This window comes from Pristis pectinata, chromosome 37, assembly GCF_009764475.1.
Source record: "Pristis pectinata isolate sPriPec2 chromosome 37, sPriPec2.1.pri, whole genome shotgun sequence".
NCBI classification, from domain to species: domain Eukaryota; kingdom Metazoa; phylum Chordata; class Chondrichthyes; order Rhinopristiformes; family Pristidae; genus Pristis; species Pristis pectinata.
The window spans coordinates 9,525,041-9,548,460 of NC_067440.1; the positions used below are offsets into that span (position 1 = coordinate 9,525,041).

A 23,420-nucleotide genomic window follows, 5' to 3' on the forward strand; every position below is an offset into this window, starting at 1 on the left:
GACATTTGGCTTTCTGGCTTAACTGGCGGGAGGTGTATGTGATTTTGGAGGCGTTTGAATCTTTCCGTATCTCTTTACGGAGGCCATTCGGCCCATCGACTCTGTACTAGCTCACTGTGCAACCCTGTCCCTCTGCTGACATTCCCATTCTCCTCACAATCCCATAAACGGCTCCCAGATTCTGCAACTGAGGGTAATTTAGATGCGAATTAACCCACCGAATCGCATGTCTTTGGGATGTGGGAGGGAACCGGAGCACCTGGGGGCAAACCCTCGTGGTTACAGGGAGAACGTGCAGACTCCATACACCAGAGGTCAGGATCGAACCTGGGTCTCTGGAGCTGTGAGGCAGCAGCTCTAACCGCTGGGCCACTGTACCATTCTGGTTAAAGTGGTAGTTTTTAAGGAGTGACCTCAGGGAGCAGGAGAGTAATGGAGTCAATTTCGGAGTTCGGGATCTCAGTAGCAGACAGCACTCCTGGAGAGAGAATCTAGGATGAAAGAGTGATATAAATCCAAGAACTAGAATGCTGAAGGTTAGAGAGAAGGGGAGGGAGAGAGGAGGGAGAAATCTGAGGATGTGGCTGAAAATCTTAAAGAACTGAGGTGTTTCTGGTCAAGAGTGGGAGAAGTTGTGAGCTAGGACAATTAAATCCTTACGGGGCTTGACAAGATGTCTGGGGAGTCTAGAACCAGGGGTCGGTGTCTCAGAATAAATGGTTGGCCACTGGGGACAGAGATGAGGAGAAATTTCACCCAGAGACTGGTGAATCTTTGGAATTCTATCCACAAGAGGGCTTTGGGAGGCTCCGTTGCTGAACATGAATAGAATAGGTTCTATTATAAAATAGATTTTAAGCTCCAAAATCTAATATTAGATCTTTGGATATTAGTGGGATACAGGGTCAGTGTAGGATAGTGGGATGGAAGTAAAAGATCAGCCATGATCTTATTGGATAGAGCAGGAAGAAGGGGCTGAATGCTATTTCCCATGTTCAGGACTCAGAGCTCTGGATGACCTCAAGGGTAGAACGAGGGAGGGGTGCGGTGCATTTGCCATGCCAATCTTCTCCCAGGTCAAAACTCTGCCTGGTTCGCCCTCGAGTCAAACCAAGGGCTTCTGGACAATCAGGTCTGGCTCAGCAACCGTCCTCATCCCGAACCGTGTCTTCACCATTAGGATCAAGGCAAGCTCTCTTCCACCAAGGCCAACCAACTGGGAGGGGGGTATTCAGCGCCTGCTTTGTCAACATCACCCTCACCCTCAGTGCAAGTAATAACAGTCTGGAAAAGTTTCCTCGTTCGAACGGATGGACCCCTTTAGTGCATAGTAACAGGGCTGAGGACCAAGAAGGAGTGGAGCTAACCAAAAAGATCTTTTTTTTTTGGTTAACGTTTTGGTCAACAGAATTGTCCACGATTCTGGTCACCCCATTACAGGAAGGATATGGAGGCTGTGGAGAGGGTGCAGAACTTCCAAGGCCAAGGAATGATGCCAACAATTGCTCTTTGTTAGCTGAAGTCGGCTTGTGTTCATTCATATAAAAAATATTGGTTAGGCCACACTAGGAGTACTGTGTGTAGTTCTGGTCGCCCCATTAGAGGAAGGATATGGAGGCTGTGGAGAGGGTGCAGAAGAGGTTTACCAGGATGCTGCCTGGATTAGAGGGTATGAGCTATAAAAAGAGGTTGGGTTGTTTTCTCTGGAGCGTCGGAGGCTGAGGGGAGACCTGATAGAAGTTTATAAAATTATGAGAGGCAGAGATAGGGTAGACAGTCAGAATCTTTTTTCCCAGGGTAGAAATGTCAAATACTAGAGGACACGTATTAAAGATGAGGGGGGAAAGTTTAAAGGAGATGTGCGGGGCAAGTTTTTTTTGTACACAGAGAGTGGGGGATGCCTGGAATGGGCTGCCAGGAATGGGGTTGGAATCAGATATGGCAGTGGCATTTAAGAGGCTGTTAGCCAGACACGTAAATATGCAGGGAATGGAGGGATGTGGATCGTGTGCAGGCAGAAGAGATTTAGTTTAATTTGGCCTCATGTTCGGTACAGACATTTTGGGCTGAAGGGCCTGTTCCTGTGCTGTATTGTTCTACGTTCTGTGATGGGCCAATGGCCTCCTTCCATGCTGCAAATTTCTGTCATCCTATGACTTTGATAGATATGGAAAGGATTACCTTGAGTATTATGAAGAAGGTCAACATTTCCAGAGAGGAGAGTCTGGGGTGTGTCCATTGAAGCCACTTGGCGTTGTAGGTCGGGAAGGGGGGTTGGCTGCTGCTGTTCTGTAACACCTGCTCGTCGGAGCCCCACGTTCGGTTGTCGAAGAACGTTTCCAGATGCTCCTTCATGGAGAGCTGAAGCCGAAAGGATTTGGGTTTAAAACTGACAGATTACTGCAGCTGGGCATGAATCCCCGTGTGTCTACAACATACTGTGGGCTGCAGGTAGTGCTGCTACCATTGACCCCAGTTCAATACCAACCTCCGGCACTGTCTGTGTGTGGAGTTGGGCATGTTCTCGCTGTGACCACATGGGTTTCCCCCCCCCCCCCGGGGGCTCTGGGGCTCTGGTTTCCGCCCACATTCCAAAAACACGCTGGTAGGTAGGTTAATTGGCCTCCGAAAATAACCCTGGGTACAGGTGAATGGCAGGAAAATCAGGATTGGTTGACGGGCATGTGAGATAGAATGGGTTCCAGGAAAACCAATGGGGGTAGGGGACTGATGGGATTGCTGTTGAGGGCTGGCATAGACTCAAGGGGCCAAATGACCTCCTTCGATATTGCGAGGAAGTAATTTATGAATATTAGGGACCTCAGGAAGTTCTTCCAATGGATGTTCCTGTGTCTAGCTTTATAAATGCTCCTGTCTCCAAGAACCTCTCTTTGTGCGGTTATTTCTTCATACCCGCTGCAACCCCAACGATGACTGAGAGGGCAAGGTTCCTGCATCGCAACCTTACTGAAGCAGTTCCCAATGGGTTGTCTTCGACAGGAAGACAGAGTGAATATCCATAAAGTGGGGCTGTAGTATGCTGCATGCCCTGGTGTAATTATCCAGTGATTATCCATTAAATGACGGTCACTTTCTTTTGCTCACCCTCTGTAAAGTTAGCAGTTCAATGACTGACTGTAACTGAGTAAGTGGAGGAGTTGGTTAAGGATTGGAATTTGATAAGATCTCTTTATTAGTCACATGTACATCGAAACACGCAGTGAAATACATCTTTTGCATAGAGTGCTCTGGGGGCAGCTCACAAGTGTAGCCACCTTTCCGGCGCCAACATTAGCACGCCCACAACTTTCTAACCTGTACATCTTTGGAATGTAGGAGGAAACCGGAGCACCTGGAGGAAACCCATGCAGACACAGGGAGAATGTACAAACTCCTTACAGACAGTGGCCGGATTTGAAGCCGGGTTGCTGGTGCTGTAAAGCGTTACACTAACCACTACACTACCGTGCCTGCAATAGTCTTGATTGGCTTCTGTTGCTCTGGGGAATTCCTTCTCACCAGGTCAATCCCAAATGCAGTGTGCCAATCAGTTCATAGCGAAATGTAGGGGGAGGCCATTCAGCCCTTCGAGTCTACTCTGCCACTCAATACGGATCCTCTATCTCAGTAACATATTCCTGCTCTCTCTGCATGCACCTTGAGGCTTGTTGTGTCCAGGAATCTATCCAGCTCCTTCTTAAACACATTCAAAAACTTCCACATCCTTCGGTGGTACAGAGTTCACACAAGTTCAACAATGTCTGACTGAAGAAATTTCTCATTATTTGAGGCTTAAATCCTGAGGCTGTGATCCTTGATTCTCGATCTACTCCATTGTCCCTGTCAGAACTTTGTACATTTCAATGAGATCTCCTCTTATCCTTCTAAACTCTACAGGCCCAGTTGACCCATTATCCCTTAAGACAACCATCCTGCCATTCATGGAATCAGTATGTAAACAAGGAAACAACTCTCCATATGGTAAAACATCACAAAGTTCTTCACAGGAACACCATCTGACAATGTTTGACAGCGAGCTACAAAGGAAAATTCTGAACCAGTTCAACAACTGCTTGGACAAAAGGAGGAGAGTTCAGGGCCCAGGCAGCTGAAGGCACAGCCACCAGTAATTAGAATCCGGGAAGATCAGGAGGTCAGCATTAGAGGAGGGCAGAGATTGGGAAGGGATGGAGGAGGTTGCAGCAATGGGAATCTGTTAGTCATGTTCTAATTGCACCCGTGCTCTCTGACCTCGGTTTGACAGAAGCTTCATTATAAAGTTCCTATCCTTGTTTTCGAATCCTTTCACTGCCTCTCTCCTACCTAGCCCCATCTCATCCTCCACCCCTTCCTGATCTCTGCCCTCTGACTCTGGCCTCCTCTGATCAGTGTGGATTTTTTGCTATTGTTGTCACCTGCCTGGGCCCGAAGCTCTGATATTCCTTCCTGAAACCTCTCTAGCTTCCTCTCTTTGCCCTAAGAAGGTCCTTAAAACCTAGCTTACCTTTTGCTCATTTAATCTGAAATCTCCTTTTGCATCAGATCTTGTCTGAAAGTGCTTCCATGAAACACCTTTCAAAGTTTTACAAAACTAAGAATTGTTGATTCCTTGAACTGACTTTCATACCAACTCTGACGTAAGAAAGAACTCCCGGAAAATTAATAGCTGCCAACAAAGTATATCTCCAAGGATTTTCCAATCCTTAACAACCCCCATGTGCAGATACATCGGCATAATTTCTTCTAAAAGCAGAATTTGCAAATGTTATTCTAAGAGAATGAAAATCTCTGTGTAAAATTAGCTATACAGGGCTCGAGAGGTTGTTCAACTGTAATTATAGCTCGAGACTCTCAAATACACTCATTTAACAAGGTGTAGTGGTGCTTAAAGAGATGAAAGTAAGTAAAAAGTTGAACTTTACATTAAATCACCAATTCTGCATCGACAGAATCCACCAAAAATGGAGGAGGAAGATATCGCTGGTGCACCTTATAGAGTCATAGAGTTATACAGCACAGAAACAGGCCCTTTGGCCCAACTCGTCCATGCTGACCAAGTCGCTTAACCAACCCATTCACCTGCATTTGGTCCATGTCCCTCTAGTACTGTCCTTTAAAATATTTTTTGTTTAATAATAAAAATTTTTATAAAAATAACTATACTATATCATTACACTTTATATTATAATATTTATACATTATTTTATATTATATGCAAATTATATATAAATATAATTATATTATAATATAATAATAATATGTTTAAATGTCTTTTAAATGTAATCGTATCTCTACCACTTCCTTTGGTGGCTCGTTCCATGTACGCACCACCCTCTGTGTGAGGAAGTTGCCCCTCAAGTCCCTTTTAAATCTTTCCCCTCTCACCTTTAACCTATGCCCTCTAGTTTTAGACTCCCCTAGCCTGGGGAAAAGACCGTGGCTATTCACCTTATCTACGCCTCTCATGACTTTATAAGGTCACCCCTCAACCTCCTCCGTTCCAGGGGAAAAAGTCCAAGCATATCCGGTCGTTCCTTATAACTCAGCCCCTCCAGTCCTGCTAACATCCTCAAAAATTTTCTTTCCACCTTCTCCAATTTATTGACATCTTTCATCTAGCAGGGTGACCAGAACTGTACGCAGTGCTCTAAGTGTGGCCTTACCTTGTGTTTAGCGGTATGTATTAGGGTTGGGAGAATGTACCAGTAGCTGTACCGGTATTGAATGCTGAACATTTTACCATCATTACAACTGCATATTCTGCAGACAGTATTTAATTCCTAGGGTTTCCAGGGTAATCTGAGGAGGATAACAACCCCAAGGCAATGGGAAATAGGGTTGGAAGCCTGCTTGTGACTCACCCTCGAACCAATGTACTGTCCGACTCCATGAGGGAAAGTCATACTCGCCAACACAAGAGCCACGAACCCAGCGAAGAGAATCTTGCTGCAGGAACAGAAAATGTGGCTTTTAGTTCAACATTGACCTTGGGGGGGGGGGGGGGCATGCAGATGAAGGGTTAATTGACCAAATGCTGGCACTTCTGCCAATGTTGTAGCCCCGCTAGCACTGTGGCAAAGTGCCCACTTAGATTCTGGCTCTCAGGTGGCAACAAGGAGGCATACAGGAGTGAGATAGATCGGCTGGTTGAGTGGTGTCGCAACAACAACCTCACACTCAATGTCAGCAGGACCAAGGAACTGATTGTGGACTTCAGGAAGGGGAAGTCGGGAGAACACACACCAGTCCTCATTGAGGGGTCACCGGTGGAAAGGGTGAGCAGCTTCAAGTTCCTGGGTGTCAACATCTCAGAGGATCTCTCCTGGAACCAGCACACATTGATGCAATCATGAAGAAGGCACACCAGTGGCTCTGCTTCATTAGGAGTTTGAGGAGATTTGGAATGTCACCAAAGACGCTCGCAAATTTCTATGGATGTACAGTGGAGAGCATTCTGACTGGTTGCATCACCGCCTGGTATGGAGGCTCCAATGCACAGGATCGCAAGGGGCTGCAGAGGGTTGTAGACTCAGCCAGCTCCATCACCGGCACAACCCTCCCCGCCATCAAGGACATCTTCAAGAGGCGGTGCCTCAAGAAGGCGGCATCCATCACTGAGGACCCTCACCATCCGGGAGATGCCCTCTTCTCGTTATTACCATCAGGGAGGAGGTACAGGAACCTGAAGACCAACACTCAACGATTCAGGAACAGCTTCTTCCCCTCCGCCATCAGATTTCTGAACGGTCCATGAACCCATGAACACTACCTCGTTATTCCTTTTTTCTTTGCACTATTTATTTATTTTGTAACTTATAGTAATTCTTATGTCTTTGTAAAACAACAAATTTCACACCATATAAGTCAGTAATAATAAACCTGATTCTGATCCTAGAGATTTCGTCTCATTAATTTTTGTGTGTGTGTGTGTGTGTGTGTGTGTGTGTGTGTGTGTGTGTGTGTGTGTGTGTGTGTGTGTCTATATATATATATATATATATATATATATACACACATTCACATTTAATGACTTTCCGTAATCACCCCTGGCTTATAGACCCATCTTCCACTGGTGGGAGGGAGTTATGTACAGGCCAGATTGGGAAAAGACGGCACATTAATGAGCGATTAGGGATGACAGTAAGAAATTTATCCCCGAAGCAGATGTAACTAAAACCAGAGGTTTAAGATAAGGGGTAGGGGGGTTTAAAGTGGATCTGAGGATGGATTTTTTTTTACCCGGAGGGTGGCTGGGATCGGGAACACATTGAGTGAGAGGCAGAGACTCTCAGAACCTTTAAGAAGTATCGAAATGAGCACTTGAATCACCAAGGCATAGAAGGTTACGGACCAAGTGCTGGTAAATGGGAATAGTATAGAAGGGTACCAGATGGTCAGCATGTACAAGGTGGGCCGAAGGGCCTGTTTCTGTGCTCTGTGACTTTATGACTATATGACTCTATTTTCTTCCCAGAAGAACATCAGTGAACTGAATGCTTTCTGTTATGAAAACACAGCAGGTTTACAGCCACCAATCCGGATATTAACTTCTTAAATTCCAGATTTAATTAAAAACTTGAACTTAAGTTCCCCAGTTGCCATGCTGGGATCCAAATTCACCAGCCCAATATCCCCGGCACAATACCTCTTTGTTCTGAGGGCACCTCATCGACCTAAAACATTAACCGTTTCTCTCTCCCCAGATGCTGCCTGACCCACTGAGTATTCCCAGGAATTTCAGCTTTATTCCCCACCCTCCCAAATTTTCTGCAGAACTTAGAAGCAGCTAGTGGAAGGGGAGCAGAAGGGTAAATCTGACCCTGTAATATTCTTCTTGAAACATCCATTGGATGTACGTAGGGTTGAATCAGGATTTCTGAAGGATTGAGGGGGGGGGGGCGCACAAGGGCGCTGGATACTGAAAGGCCTGGATAGAATGGACGTGATGTTTCCATCAGTAGGAGAATCCAGTATCCGAGGGCACAGCCTCAGAATAAAGGGACGTCCCTTTGGAACTGAGATGAGGAGGAATTTCTTCAGCCAGAGGGCGGTGAATCTGTGGAATTCGTCACTACAGTGGGCTGCGGAGGCCAAGTCATTGGGTGTATTTAAGGCAGAGATTGACAGATTCCTGATTGGTCAGGGGGTTAAGGGTTGTGGAGAGAAGGAGGGAGAATGGGGGACAAAAAAAACAGCCATGATTGAATGGTTGAGCAGATTCGATGGGCTGAATGGCCTCACTCTGCTCCTATATCTTGCCACCTTATGGATTAGATGAGACAGAAGGTGGCCATTTGGCCTATCAAGTCCATGCTGGTCAAAATTGGCTTTAAGTTAATCCTGGAGTCATAGAGAGATACAACACAGAAACAGGCCCTTCAGCCCACTGAGTCCGTGCCAACCATCAACCACGCATTTGCACTAATCCTATGCTAACCTTTTCATATACTTTCCTCATTCCCATCAACTCACCCCAGATTCTACCCCTCACCCTCACCCTCACACTGGGGGGGGAGAGGGGAACAACTTGCAGCATCCAATTAACCCACCAACCCCGCACGTCTTTGGGATGTGGGAGGAAACCAGAGCATCCGGGAGAATCCCACGCGGTCACAGGGAGAACGGGCAAACTCCACACACACACACACACACACACACACACACACACACACACACACACACACACACACACACACACACACACACACAAACCATGCCAGAGGTCGGGATCGAACCTGGGTCTCTGGAGATGTAAGGCAGCGACTTTACCCCCTGCGCCACTATGCTACCTAACTCTTTAACTTTCTCACAAACATGGAAAATAGGAGCAGGAGGAGGCCATTTGGCCTTTCAAACCTGGCTGATCCTCTATCTTGATGTCATATTCCCTTGCTCTCCCCATACCCCTCCACACCTGGAGATTTATCCACCTTGTTTTGGCCTCTTTGGTGGAGAATCCCACAGGCTCCCCATCTCCTTGTCTCAGTCCTAAATCTCTTGCTTTGCCTGGTGGGGAGGGGTTTCTGCCCAGTCTATCCTCTTAGCCAGTACATCCCAGGCCCCCACCACTTATGAGAAAACTTTTCCTATACCCCCTTAGGAGGTTAAGGAGGTCTGGCTTGTCACCGAACACTCTAACAAACCTCTGCAGATGTCCTGTTGAAAGTATCTTGATGGGTTACATCACGATCTGATGCAGTGATTCAAATGGGCAGGAACATAAGATGCTGCAGAGAGCAGTGAACTCTGCCCAATATATCACAGGCACATCCCTCCCCAGCATCAGTAGCATCTACAGGAGGTATTGCCTCAAGAAAGCAACATCCATCATCAAAGATCCCCACCATCCGGGCTGTGCCATCTTCTCGCAGCTCCCATCGGGCAGGAGGTACAGAAGCCTGAAGTCCCACACCACCAGGTTCAGGAACAGCTACTTCCCTTCAACCATTCGGTTCTTGAACCGACCGGCACAACCCTAATCACTATAATTTACCAACATTATGACCACTTTTGCACTAAAATGCACTTTTTAAAAATTCTAGTTGTGTTCTTTCTTGTAAAAATTGTGCATAATTTATGCTCAATTTATGTTTTTCTTGTGAATGCCGCTAATATGCTCTGTGCCTGTGATGCTGCTGCAAGTAAGTTTTTCATTTCACCTGTGCACAGATGGACTTGTGCAGGTGACAATAAACTTGACATTGACTTTAATCTTTCTACAGATTAACTTAAACCTCTGTTCACTAAATCACCTTTTGAAGGCCCCTCAATTTTTACCCACCTCAAGTTAAATCTCCCTGTGGTTCAAAAGAACCAAACCCAGTTTATTCTAACAACTGGAATCCATCCTTGTGAATTTTCTCTGTACCTTCTTCATCCTGGAATATAGTGACCAGAACTATAGGCTTCGTTATACTGCTTTGTTATATGGCCCCAGTATAATTGACTTGCTCTTTGTAGCTTGGCCTAGAAAGCTAACTTTACCCCATGCCAGTCCCCAAAGGCTGAGAAAGGTTTTGTATTAACAGACTCCTGGCCTTTGAGCTCAAAGTGGAGAAGGAATGTTCAGGATGGGGCCATGCGTTGGGAAGACACGAAAAGCCAGTATAAACGATGGACCATCTCCCATCTCCTGCCCCACCTGTGGCAGAGTCAGTGGGTCCTTCACTGGCATCCTCAGCCAGCTCAGAACCCACAAGAGTGTATGCATCTGAGGGGGTGCTTAGTAAGACAATAAACAGCAAGTCCTACCTGTCCTTGTGGGCATTGGGACTGGGTGGGGTGCAAGGAGAAGGTTGTCGCGTGGAGTGATGATGGGTTGCTTTGGTGCAGGAAGGGGCCACGCTCCTGCCCAGCCGCCCCACCACCCCCCCCAACCCCTGCAGAAATACTCACTTATCAGCCATGAATTTGGAGATCTTCTTGTGGTTGGTGAGGAATATTGTGAGGTTCCTGTGACAGAAGAGATAGAGGCAACAGAGGCAGCCACAGATGACCCTGGAACCGTGCGAGAAATGAGATTAGTCATGGCAGGCTCACGCATAATGTCAGTAAAGTGTCTCTAATACCCAATTCCTCTTGCGATGAAGGCCAACATACCATTTGCCCTCCTAATTTCTTGCTGTCCCTGAACGTTGACTTTCAGTGGTTCGTGTACAAGGGTACCCAGGTCCCTCTGAACATTAAAACCTTTCGACCTCTCATTGTTTGAATGTTTCCTATTTTTCCTATCAACAGGAATTGACCTCATGTTTTTTCCATGTTATAATCCGCTTGCCAAGCACTTGCCCATTTCCCTAGTCTGTCCACATACCCCCTCTGCATCCTCCTTACTGGCAAACTTGGATGTATTAAACTTGATCCTCTCATCCAAATCATGGACATAGATGGTGAACAACTGGTGACCCAGCCCACATTCCTATGGCATCCCTCTGGTGATAACCTCCCAATCCCGTAAAAGGTGGCTGGTTATTCCTACTCTCTGTTCCCCATCCCTCCAGCAAATCATTGGGATAATTGAGCCAGCATACTACTGAGGGAGTGCCACGCTGCCATCTTTTGGAGGAGACTTAACCAAGGGCATAAGCTGTGGCTCTCTACTTATGGCACAGAAGGAGACCATTCAGCCCTTCATGTCCATGGTAGCCATTAATGGCTCTAGTGGAGGAAGGCTGGGAGGGGCATCCAGTCTCTCCTCCAGCCTCGTGGTCTTCCTCAACCAACATTGCTGCTTGTGGGATCTTGCTGAGCAGCTGCCACTTTCCCTACAGCACAACAGTCTCCGCCACCCAAACCGTTCTGTTCAGCCCCGCAGGATGCCCCGGCTTTGCTCTACCTTTACTAGCACGTCTCCGTCTTACCCAAGGATGGCGAAGGAGAGGAACTCGGGCAGGTCGAAGGGGAACTCCACCCTCCAGTTGGTGCTGAAGAGGACGGCAACGGTCTCTAAGGTTGGGGGAGCAAGAAAGAAGAAAGAGTTGACTCATTGGTTCCAACCACTGCCCTTTAACACGTAGCTACCCCCAGGACCCTGATCAACTCTGAATGGACCCAACGTTCACAGTGGTGGAAGGCACACTGGCAATGAGCAGGTTGGGGGTAGCAGAGCCAATGGGAACGCTAGGCTCCCCAGCCATTCTCTCTTCTCTCCCTTCCCATCGGGCAGAAGATACCAAAGCCTGAAAGGACGTACCACCAGGCTCAAGGATAGCCTCTATCCTGCTGTTATAAGACTATTGAACTATCCCCTAGTACAATAAACTGAACTCTTGACCTCACAATCTGCCTCGTTATGACCTTGCACCTTATTGTCTGCCTGCACTGCACTTTCTCTGTAACTGTACCACTTTATTCTGCATTCTGTTATTGTTTTCCCTTGTACTACCTCAATGTACTGATGTGATGAATGATCTGTATGGATGGCAGCAAAGCAAGGTTTTTCACTGTACCCTCGGTACACGTGACAATAATAACCAATTTACAATATTTTCAATTCACAGCCTGGCCGGCCCTTCCTCGTCACTGGGTCTAAATCCAGTGGCACTGGGAGAACACCTTCTCCACATGGACAGCGGTGGTTCAAGACAACAGCTCACCACCACCTTCCCGAGGGCGATTAGAACAGATGGGTTTAGACCTTCCCTGTAAACGAGGGGGTGACTGCTTAAAGGTAGGCTGGTGTCAGTTAAACGGGACCTAATCTTCCTGTGGCTTTGCACACAATGACTTACAAGAGAGGGGTTTTACCTGGGGTATGGGAAGAAGGGGTGAGCAGCACTTCGTGTGATGTTTATCACGTGAAAATGGAAGCAGAAAGACTTGAGAATTTGCAGATTAGTGTCCTGGATACCTCAAGAGGAATAAACAGAAGTATACTTTCCTCCTCATTTTCTTTTGGATTGAGGTGGAGGTGGAGACCATTTGACTGGGAGGAGCAGCTCGGGCTGACATACGTGGTCAGGAATGCCCACCCTTGGTTTCTTGGCAAGAATTCAACCACGTTAGGTGGGTCTGGAGTCATGTGTTGGCCCAGAATGGGCACAGGCTTCCCCCTTGAAGCAAGTATCACTTCTGGATTTGACATGCGAACTTATGAAAGTTGTAAGGTCTTCTGAGCAAGTTCAGAGTCAGCCGTTGGCAGAAGGACCCAGGGACGGCCCTGTGGCACCGAATGAGAGGGGCTGCACATCCTGGAAGGTCCTGGAAGGTCCCAGGTCCTGAAGGTCACCAGAAATGGACAGTAAAACCAATAACTCAAACGGAAACAGAAAATGCTGGAAAGAAAGTGTAACATGTCAGGTCGAAGACCCTTCGGCAGAGGGTTACAAACTTGTGCTTCTTGCTCCACAAGATGCTGCCCCGACCTGCTGGGTGTTTCAAGCATTTTCAGTTTTTATTTGGATTTCCAGCGTCTGCAATTTTGTTTTGATTTCCAGTAAATCAAATAGGTCACCATTATTCCAAATTTAGTCAAACAGAGGGATGAGCTTCAAAGAGGTTCTGGTTGAGTTGCAGACAAGTCACCTCTGTAACATCTGTATTATCTCCCCAACACATGTCCCATGATGTACTGCAAGTTGTAGCTCCAGTCTAGGGACATGACTGGTTCATTACATGAGGGTCTGCGGCAGAGACTGGCAGGTTTGAGCTCTGGAATTGGTTGGACAGATGGTGGGGCTCTGGGAATGGCCATAGGGAGGACTAGCTGAGGTAGAGGCTGGCAGCCCCAGGGAGGGAGGCTGGAGATGAATGCCACTTGAAACGAGGAACAATTGACCCCAAGGTGGGAGTGGTTCAGACGTCTCACCCATATTTCCTTAAAACATAGGAGGCCATTCAGTCCTCTGTGTCTATGCTGGCTCACAGAGCAACCCCATTCCCCTGCTAACCCACATTCCCATCAACCTCCCCCCCCCCCAGATTCTACCCCTGACCCACACACTAGGGGGGCAATTTACAGCAGCTGATTAACCCACCGATCACGCATGTCGTTGGGATGTGGGAGGAAACCGGGAGCACCCGTTGGGGGGAACCCCATGCGATCACAGGAAGAACTCTGTGCAAACACCACACACACACACACACACACACACACACACACACACACACACACACACACACACACACACAGCGCTGGAGGTCAGGATAGAACCTGGGTCTCTGGAGATGTGAGGCAGCAGTACTGCCTGCTGAGCCTCACACTCCAGCAGGGAGCTGGTATTCCAGAATCTGAAGTTTCCACAATATTACAATTTACAAAGGGGTCTGACAGATTCTCGCAATGGTGTGCATTTAAATTCCTCAGCATCTTCTTCTCCCCAGCCCGAGTCTCTGGGTTACCCATTACACCTGTACTTGTGCATATGACAATAAACTTGACTTTGACCTTGACTACTAGCCCAGTAACATCACCGCTGCGCTAACTGACTCTGTGACCAATCTACCCCGTTTCTAAGGTACAGTTACCGTGCTCGTTGTTCACGCACGGCCAGGACTCGGAACATCAGGGCAGCACAAGTCGCAGCGAAAAACCCCCGCCAATAATTCCGCACGGCAAAGTGGGGTGGCTGTGGTCTCCACGCTGAACAGGACACCTGGGGTCAGGGGTGGGTGAGAGCGACAAAAAGTGATCAGGCTTGGAGAAGCCAGGAAGAATGTTTAATATTGGGCCCCTGTTCCTTGTATGGTGAAACTGGAGGCAACTCTTACTGAGTCAAAATGTGGGACAATGCATTCACAAGACCATTCAACATTCAGAAATCAGAGGGGCAAAGGGACATGGGAGTCCAAGTTCAGGATTCCCTTAAGGCTAACTTGTAGGTTGAGTCGGTAGTTAAGAAGGCAAATGCAATGTTAGCCTTCATTTTGAGAGGACTAGAACATAAAAGCAAGAATGTACTGCTGAGGCTTTATAAGGCGCTGGTCATTCTGTATTTGGAATATTGCGAGCAATTTTGTGTCCCTTATCTAAGGAAGGATGTTCTGGCCCTGGAGAGGGTCCAGAGGAGGTTCACAAGAATGATCCCAGGGATGAAAGGGTTAACATATGAGGTGCATTTGATGTCTCTGGGCCTGTACTCGATGGAGTTCAGGAGGATGGGGGCGGGGGGAGAATCTCATCAAAACCTACTGAAAGACCTGGATAGAGCGGGACGTGGAGAGGATGTTTCCATCAGTGGTAGAGTCCAGGATCCGAGGGCACAGCCTCAGGATAAAGGGATGTCCCTTTAAAACTGAGATGAGGAGGAATTTCTTCAGCCAGAGGGAGTGAATCTGTGGAATTCATTGCCACAGAGGGCAAGTCATTGGGTGTATTTAAGGCAGAGTTTGATAGGTTCTTGATTGGTTAGGGGGTTAAGGGTTATGGGGAGAAGGTGGGAGAATGGGGTTGAAAAAAATCAAGCCACGATTGAACGGTGGAGCAGACTTGATGGCCGAATGGCCTAATTCAGCTACTGTATCTTATGGTTTAAGAGCAAGAGTAGCCACTTGGCCCCTCAAGCTTGTCCCATTGTGAGTCCTGATATTAGGTAGAAGAACAAGTTATATTCTGTGTGGGCACCTTTCAAACCTTCTGGAATAGAACATAGAACACTACAGCACAGTACGGCCCTTCGGCCCACAATGTTGTGCTGACATTTTATCCTGCTCCAAGATCTATCTAACCCTTCCCTCCCACAGAGCCCCCTGTTTTTCTATCATTCATGTGTCTATCTAAGAGTCTCTTAAATGTCCCTAATGTATCTGCCCCCACAACCTCTGCAGGCAGTGTGTTCCACGCACCCACCACTCTCTGTGTAAAATACTTACCCCTGACATCCCCCTTATACCTTCCTCCACTCACCTTAAAATTATGTCCCCTCATGTTAGCCATTGTCGCCCTGGGAAAAAGTCTCTGACTGTCCACTCAATCTATGCTTCTTATCATCTTGTACACCTCTATCAAGTCATTGAACAGTGGATTCCCCAGCTTCAGGTAAACTGCTCTCTCATCATTTCCCTTTGTTGGGCTAATCTCCCTTTCCTCGTCTCTCAGCTGATCTGTCTTAACCTATCTCCATATAATATCCTTTTATATATGCCTCACTCCCGCCCAATGCACTGCTTTGAAAACTGTAAACCCTCTACTCTTCCCCGGTCCTAAGGAAAAGTTGCTGACCCGAAACGTCGACTGGGTTCTCTCTCCACGGATGCCCTGGTTTTGTTTCAGATTTCCAGCATCTATGGTATTATTTGTTTTCCTTCTCCACACCTACCCTGTCAACACTCCCTCAGGATCTGTTTCAATAAGGTCACCCTTCATTCTTCAAAATTCCAAAGAATATAGATCTCATTTTCTTAAGCCTCTCCCTCCTTTTTAGATTGTACCCTTTAGCCCACATTGTCTCTCATTCTGGCCTCAAGAGTGTATCACCAGACACCTCTTTGGGTTAAATTTTATCTGCCCAAAATGGTCCAGAGTTGTTTTGAGATGACTTTAAGAAAGGTCTCCACTTTTCCTTGTACATATAAGTACATGAACACTACCCATTATTCCTCTTTTGCATTATTTAGTTTTGTAACTTGTAGTAATTTTATTGTACTGTACTGCTGCCACAAAACAACAAATTTCACGACACGTGCCAATGATAATAAACCTGATTCTGATTCTGATTCTGAAATAACCTTACATAGGATGGATAGTAAGAAGCACACCAGGATGCTGGAGGAACTCAGCGGGTCAGGCAGCGTCTGTGGAGGGAAATGGACAGTCGACGTTTCGGGTCGAGACCCTTCATCTGGACTTCCCGCTGAGTTCCTCCAGCATCTTGTGTGTTGCTGAAGATTCCAGCATCCGCAGTCTCTTGTCTCTAAGAAACTAAGGTAGATAATAAAAAACTTTTTTCTATGGCCGAAGTGCCTAATATAAGAGGCCAGAGGTTAGAGAGGAGTAACAGGTTTAGAGGAGATCTGAGGAAGAATTTTTTTCACCCGGGGATGGTTGGAATGCGGACGCACTGCGTGAGGGGGCAGCGGAGGCAGAGACCCTCACGACATCTACAAATCACCTGGACAAGCATTTCAATTGCGAAATGGCAGAGAGGGCAACAGACCAGGTGCTTGTAAATAGGATTGGAACGGATGGGTACTGGGTGGTCAACAAGGACATGGTGGGACCTGTTGACCATCCTCTAGTACTAGACATTTCCACCCTGCAGATAAAAGATTCTGTCTCCAACATCTGTGGCCACATGTACGAGTCCATGGCTTCTTGAAAATAGCGTCCATGATCCCAGACTAACTCCGCCCGGATTTTCTTTTTCGAAGAGAAGAATGTGACCCCCTCAATGTCTGTTTATATTTTTAATGAGACTTTTTGGCTCGGGTGAGAGGGAAGTCTCTCACCTCCAACAGGAGCCACGAAGCAGCAAGCCACGCCCACTGCAAGCGCCAGCGATCAACATTTCAATACTTGCGTCCTTGTTCTGTAAGAAAGCATAGGGTGGGGATACCGTTAGGGACCCTTCACATCAGCCAGCGGGTCGACAGATACGTAGAAGTAGTACAGCAGGTAGAGCTGCTGCCCCAGAGCTCTGGCGACAGGAGTTCGATTGTGACCTCTGGTGCCCCCCACGTGGAGTTTGCATGTTCTCCCTGTGACTGCGTGGAGGGCCCCAGTTGGTATAGATGTTGGTTTATTATTGTTACATGTACCGAGATACAGCAAAAAGCTTTTGTTTGCGTGCCATCCAGATCATGCCACGTACAAGTACATTGAGGTGGTAGAAAGGAAAATGATGCAGAATAAAGTGTTACAGTTACAAAGAAAGTGCAGTGCGGGCAGACAATAAGGTGCAAGGGCCACGACGAGGTGGATTGGGAGATCAAGATTTCATATTTTAGCGTGTGAGAGGTCCGTTCAAGAGTCTGATAACAGTGGGATAGAAGCCGTCCTTGAGCCTGGTGGTACATGCTCTCAGGATTTTGTATCTTCTGCCCACTAGGAGGGGGGAAGAAGTGAGAATGACCGGGGTGGGAGGGGTCCTTGATTATGTTGGCCGCTTTCCCGAAGCAGCGGGAAGTGTAGATGGGGTCCATGGAGGGGAGGCTGGTTTGTGTGATGGACTGGTTTCCTCCCATATTCCAAAGACTTAGTGGTTTAATTGTCCACTGTAAGTTACTCCTAGTGTGTAGGTGAGTGGTAGGATCTGGGGGAGCTGATGGAAGTATGGGAGGATAAATTCCAGGGAAAATTAGAGGGGGAGTGGAATTGGTCTGTGTGCCAGCATAAACCTAATGGGAGGAATGGCCTCCTTTTATGTTGTAAGGAAATATATTTTCCCCCATATTGGGCAATTTATGATTCTATCAGCATGTCGTTGGGATGTGTCAGGAAACCGGAGCACCCGGGGGAAGCCCACGTGGTCACAGAGGGAACATGCAAACTCCACACGCAGACAGTGCCGGAGGTCGGGATCGAACCCGGGTCGCTGGAGATGAGAGGCAGTGGCTCTACTAACTACGCCACTGTGCTGCCCAGCTGAAAGGTGGCTCCTCTGACAGTGTGGCACTCCCTCAGCATCACTAGCTCTTGGGCTTTGCGAACAGGGAGCAAGCAATTGGCTGGAATTCAGGGCAATGGGAATTTTGGGAAGTCGCATAGAACTCAGCCAAATGGGAATACTGGGGAGCCCAATGGGATTCCTTCAAGTGGAGTTATAGAGTCATAGATTCACACAGGAAACAGGCCGTTCGGCCCAACTCGTCCATGCCGACTGTGTTGCCCAGCGAGCTAGTCCCATCTGCCCACGTTTGGCCCGTAGCCCTCTAAACCTCTCCTATCCGTGTACTTATCTAGGTAGCTTTTAAATGTTGCTAATGTACCCGCCTCAACTATTTGTGGCAGCTCACTCCAAATACGCACCACCCTTTGCGTGAAGAAGCTGTCCCTGATGTCCCTTTTAAATCTCTCGCCTCTGATCTTAAACCTATGCCCTCTTGATCTTAGTAGCCCTCATCCCTCCCTCTCTCCCCGTCCCTCTTCCATCTCTTCTCCCCCCTCCCTCTGTCCCTCCTACCTCCCTCTCTCTCCTGCTCCTCCTCTTTCCCTCCCCTTCTATCTCCCATCCCTCTCTCTCCCCCTCTTTTCCTCTCTCCTCTCAAGACAATGTGCTTTCACCCTGTCTATGCCCCTCATGATCTTATATACCTCTATCAGGTCACCCTTCAATCTCCTACGCTCCAGGGAATAAAGTCCTAGGGGAGTTGGGCTGCAATCTGGTGTCACAATGGTTAAATTACTAACTAAGGTTAACAGACCATTTGTTCTGGAGGCACATGTTCAAATCTCACGTCAGCATATAAATAAATAAGGAATTCATGAAACCATCTGATTGTAGTGAGGAACCACACAAGTATTGTCCTTCAGTGAAGGGAACATATCATCATTACTCAATCTATGACTCAAAAGACACAACAATGTGTTCTCCCATGTCTGCGTGGGTTTCCTCCGGGTGCTCCGGTTTCCTCCCACATTCCAAAGACGTATGGGTAGGTTAATTTGGGTTTAAAATGGGCGGTGCAGACTTGTTGGGCGGAGGGTCCTGTTACCACGCTGTAACTAAAGTTTAAAAAAAATAAAATTTAAATCTACATCCCAAGAAGAGATAAATAAATGCATTTGGTCTTCTGTCTCCCTGTGGTAAGTGGAAGAGGTTTTCCCTGTTCCAAAGGGTTTTTTTTTAATCGGACAACACACAAGGTCTCAGGATTACCTCCTTGGTACCCGCAAACTTCACCATGACCTTCCCCAGTAACGTGGCTAGGATGGTTGCCATGTGAACGAAAGGGCCCTGCAAATAATGACAAGAAAGTCTGTCAGGGTGGTTGCCACTGGTAAATTGGTAAGATGCTAAATTGGTTTATTATTGTCACATGTACTGAGGTACAGTAAAAAAAATTGTTTTTAAATTTGCCATCCATACACATCATTTCATCACATCAGTGCATTGAGGTAGTACAAGGGAAAACAATAACAGAATGCAGAATAAAGTGGTACAGTTACAGAGAAAGTGCAGTGCAGGCAGACAATAAGGTGCAAGGGCCATGACAAGGTAGATTGTGAGGTCAAGAGTCCATCTTATCGTACTAGGGAACCGTTCAATAGTTTCATAACAGCGGGATAGAAGCTGTCCTCGAGCCTGGAGGTATGTGCTTTCAGGCTTTGGTATCTTCTGCCTGATGGGAGGGGGGGAGAAGAGCTTCAATGTGGAGGGAATAGAAGGCTTTGTGGAGTCGGGGGTGTGGGGGAGAGGGGAGGGTAGGGGCAGGAAGAGAAAGGAGAAGGGCAGAGATGGAGGGAGAGGAGATGGAGGGAGAGGCAGGGAGGGGCGGGGAAGGAGGACTATAGGGAAAGGAAAGGGAGAGAGAAGGAGAGGGAAAAAGAGGGGGGAGAGAGGAAGGGGAGATGGGGAGGGAAAGAGGAGGAGCAGGAGAGGGAGGGAGGTAGGAGGGGAGAGAGACGGAAGAGGGGCGGGGAGGGATGGGAGAGAGAGGGAGGGATAGGAAAAGGGAAGAGTAGGAAGGTGAGGTGATGTGAGAAAGGAGGGAGAGGGAGCAGAGAGAACAGGAGGATAGAGGCGAGGGTAGAGGGCTGGGGTGGGGGGAGAGAGAGAGGAGGGGAGGGAAGGTTGTGCAGTACTGTTACTCCATAATGAACAGATCAGACACAGGCTGACACAAATACCTTGACAACTATCTTAACACAAGACCAGAACAAATGGAGGCAGAAGCAGGCCATTCGGCCCCTCACACCTCGTCTAACATTCAGTAAGATCATGGCTGCCTCAGTGCCACTTTCCCGCACTAATCCAACATCCTCTCCTGTCTAACAACCTGTGTCTGGAATAAACTCAGTGACTGAGCCTCAACAGCCCACTAGGGGAGAGAATGTGCTTGGAGACAGGTCGTTTTGTCAGGACATCAACCAACATGGGACTTGTTCATTTTGGAGATTGGCTGGGACAAGACACTTGGAGTGGTGACCTCGGTGTAAGTATCACCACAGAGGCAATTGAAGTAACAAGGGGACTGCCGCGCATCCTTCTGAAGTATGAGAGACATCTTAAGCTCAGAGACAGAGAGATAAGCATAGTAGCCACTGTCCATGCTCAGCAAACTATGAACTACCTCCTTGGGACCCTGGATGAACTTCCAAGGCCAAGGAATGATGCCAACAATCGCTCTTTGTTAGCTGAAGTCGGCTTGTGTTCATTCATATAAAAAATATTGGTTAGGCCGCACTAGGAGTACTGTGTGCCGTTCTGGTCGCCCAATTAGAGGAAGGATATGGAGGCTGTGGAGAGGGTGCAGAAGAGGTTCACCAGGATGCTGCCTGGATTAGAGGGTATGAGCTATAAGGAGAGGTTGGACAAACTTGGGTTGTTTTCTCTGGAGTGTCGGAGGCTGAGGGGAGACGATAGAAATTTATAAAATTGTGAGAGGTGGAGATAGGGTAGACAGTCAGAATCTTTTTTCCCAGGGTAGAAGTGTCTGGTGGTAGACATACATTTAAAGTGAGAGGAGAAAAGTTTAAAGAAGATGTGCGGGGCAGGTTTTTTTACACAGAGAGTGGTGGGTGCCTGGAACAGGCTGCCGGGTTGGTGGTGGAAGCAGATACGATAGAGGCATTCAAGAGGTTGTTAGACAGACACATGAATATGCAGGGATGGAGGGATGTGGATCGTGTGCAGGCAGAAGGGATTTAGTTTAATTTGGCATTGTGTTTGGCACAGACATGGTGGGCTGAAGGACCTGCTCCTGTGCTGTACTGTTCTATGTTCTATGTTCAAAGTAAATTTGAACTTTTCTTGGTGCTTAGGAGCTGTTTTATTCTGAAGCCGCCTATTTGGGGCTTGTTTGATGATAATTGTCTCGGGCACATGGGTAGTTTGAGAGCATGGCTGCTCCAATCAAATCAGCTGTTCCACCGTCCAATTGGAATCTCAATGGGGCGTGGCTCCTGGCACGGCTGCAGCTGCCAGCGGTGTCCGAGGACATTTTGAGGGTGGGCATTTCATTGGGTGGAGCCCACAGTTTGAGAAGATGGTTTTGCCCCCAGCTTCTTAGTTAGTTACAAGCAATTATTGCCTGTAATGCATCTGTTAGCATGGAACATACTGTTGTCTCTGCAATCACATAGGTGACCCTGATTGGACAGGGAAGTCATGTGGGGTGTAGCTGCTTTGTATCAATGCAAGATTGTCACAGTCATTCACTCTGCTGCAGGTCTTGGAGAATCAAGGTGCAGATAGCTAAATAAACTTTTATGCAGGGATTCGGAGACTCAGCCTGGGATGAATTCCAGGAACAACTGAGATAGACCAGCTGCTCCATGCCAACTGACCCAGATGCCTGGAATCATGTCATTAAACCCCACCTGTCCCACCTCTCTCTTCCCTTGTGGTCAAGTAATCGCCAGCTGTGGGCAGCACAGTGGCACAGCTGGTACAGCTGCTGCCTTAAAGCTCCAGTGACCCAGGTTCCATCCTTACCTTGGCTGCCGTCTGTGTGGAGTTTGCACGTTCTCCTTGTGACCGCGTGGGTTTCCCCTGTGGGCTCTGGTTTCCTTCCACATCCCAAAGGTGTCGGCAAGGGTGAGTTGGGCCGAAGGGCCTGTTTTCTGTGATGTATGACTCTGTGACTCTCTACGTGTGGGGGGGGCGGTGAGGGAGCACCACGCTGCAGGAAGGGCGGTGAGGAGGGAGCGCCACGCTGCGGGAGGGGTGGCAAGGATGGAGTGCAGCATGCGGGAGGGACGGCAAGGAGGGGGCACCGAGCTGTGGGAGGGGTGGTGAGGGAGTGCCGTGCTGCGGGAGGGGCGGCGAGGAGGGAGTGCCATGCTACCGGAGGGGCGGTGAGGGAGCACTGCGCTGTGGGAGGGGTGACGAGGAGGGAGTGCTGCACTGCAGGAGGGGCAGTGAGGGAGTGTCGCGCTCTGGGAGGGAAGTTGAGGAGGGAGTGCCGCACTGCGGAGGGAAGGTGAGGGAACGCTGCACTGTGGAAGGGGTGGTGAGGGGTAGAATCTAGCAGGGAGTTGATGGGAATGTGGGGAGAAGCAAAGTAACGGGAGAACTGATTGATGGTTGGGATGACCTCGATGGGCTAAAGGGAATACTCTGCTTTCAACCACAAGTGGTGTCCAGAGTTATTTTGAGGGTGGGCGTTTCATTGGGTGGAGCCCATGGTTCAAGACGGTTTTGCCTCCAGTTCCAAGCAATTATTGCCTGTAATATTTCTATACTATATAGGTCCATGACTCTAAGTGTCTGAGGATCCTAACAGCGTTAAAATCTACAGCGTATAAAGGAGGAGCGTTGAGGAGGGAGCGCTGCACTGCAGGAGGGGCAGTGAGGGAGTGCCGCACTGTGGGATGGGTGGTGAGGAGGGAGGGATTGGACCCAGACCAAGAGAGCATACGTTAGATGTTGCTAACAAGGCATCGAGCATCTCTCTGAGGCAACCTCAGAGAAGATCAGAGATCCGCTGCTGAACCAGCCGGTAACCCATTCCACAGGTTGACTCTTCTCCAGAGAAAGGGGAATCTCCCACATTGTTCCCACTCAGACGCAGCATATGGTCCAACCATAAGGTGGGATGCCTTTCATCGGCTCCCCACCCCCACCTCCCTCGCCCTTGTTCCCACTCTCCACCTACCACTTTCCCCAGGAAGATGGTGCTCCCAGCCGCCAGGGTGCAGATGACGCCGATGAGTTTCGCCACAAAGGTTCGGAAGGTGAAGAACTCGTCAAGCACGACGCCGCGCAGAGTGACCTTCAACTCGGGAATGCCAGAGCCTGCAGTATGAGTAGACGGGAGGGTGGGGGGGGGGAGGTTGTAAATAAAGCACCGTCAGCCTGTCCGCACAACAGCCCAGTGCGGGA

At 48.2% G+C, this 23,420-nt stretch overlaps 1 protein-coding gene across 1 annotated transcript in view; it reads right to left on the reverse strand.

Moving 5' to 3' along the window:
• The window catches only part of LOC127586512 (chloride channel protein 1-like), a 59,803-nt gene that overhangs the window by 25,546 nt on the left and 10,837 nt on the right, over positions 1 to 23,420 (reverse strand). The window contains exons 3-9 of the mRNA XM_052044525.1: positions 23,194 to 23,333; positions 19,254 to 19,331; positions 13,966 to 14,093; positions 11,361 to 11,423; positions 10,396 to 10,452; positions 5,862 to 5,946; positions 2,182 to 2,361 (exon numbers count right to left, since the gene is read on the reverse strand). Coding sequence (XP_051900485.1) covers positions 2,182 to 2,361; positions 5,862 to 5,946; positions 10,396 to 10,452; positions 11,361 to 11,423; positions 13,966 to 14,093; positions 19,254 to 19,331; positions 23,194 to 23,333 — 731 coding nt within the window. The remainder of the gene's footprint in view (positions 1 to 2,181; positions 2,362 to 5,861; positions 5,947 to 10,395; positions 10,453 to 11,360; positions 11,424 to 13,965; positions 14,094 to 19,253; positions 19,332 to 23,193; positions 23,334 to 23,420) is intronic.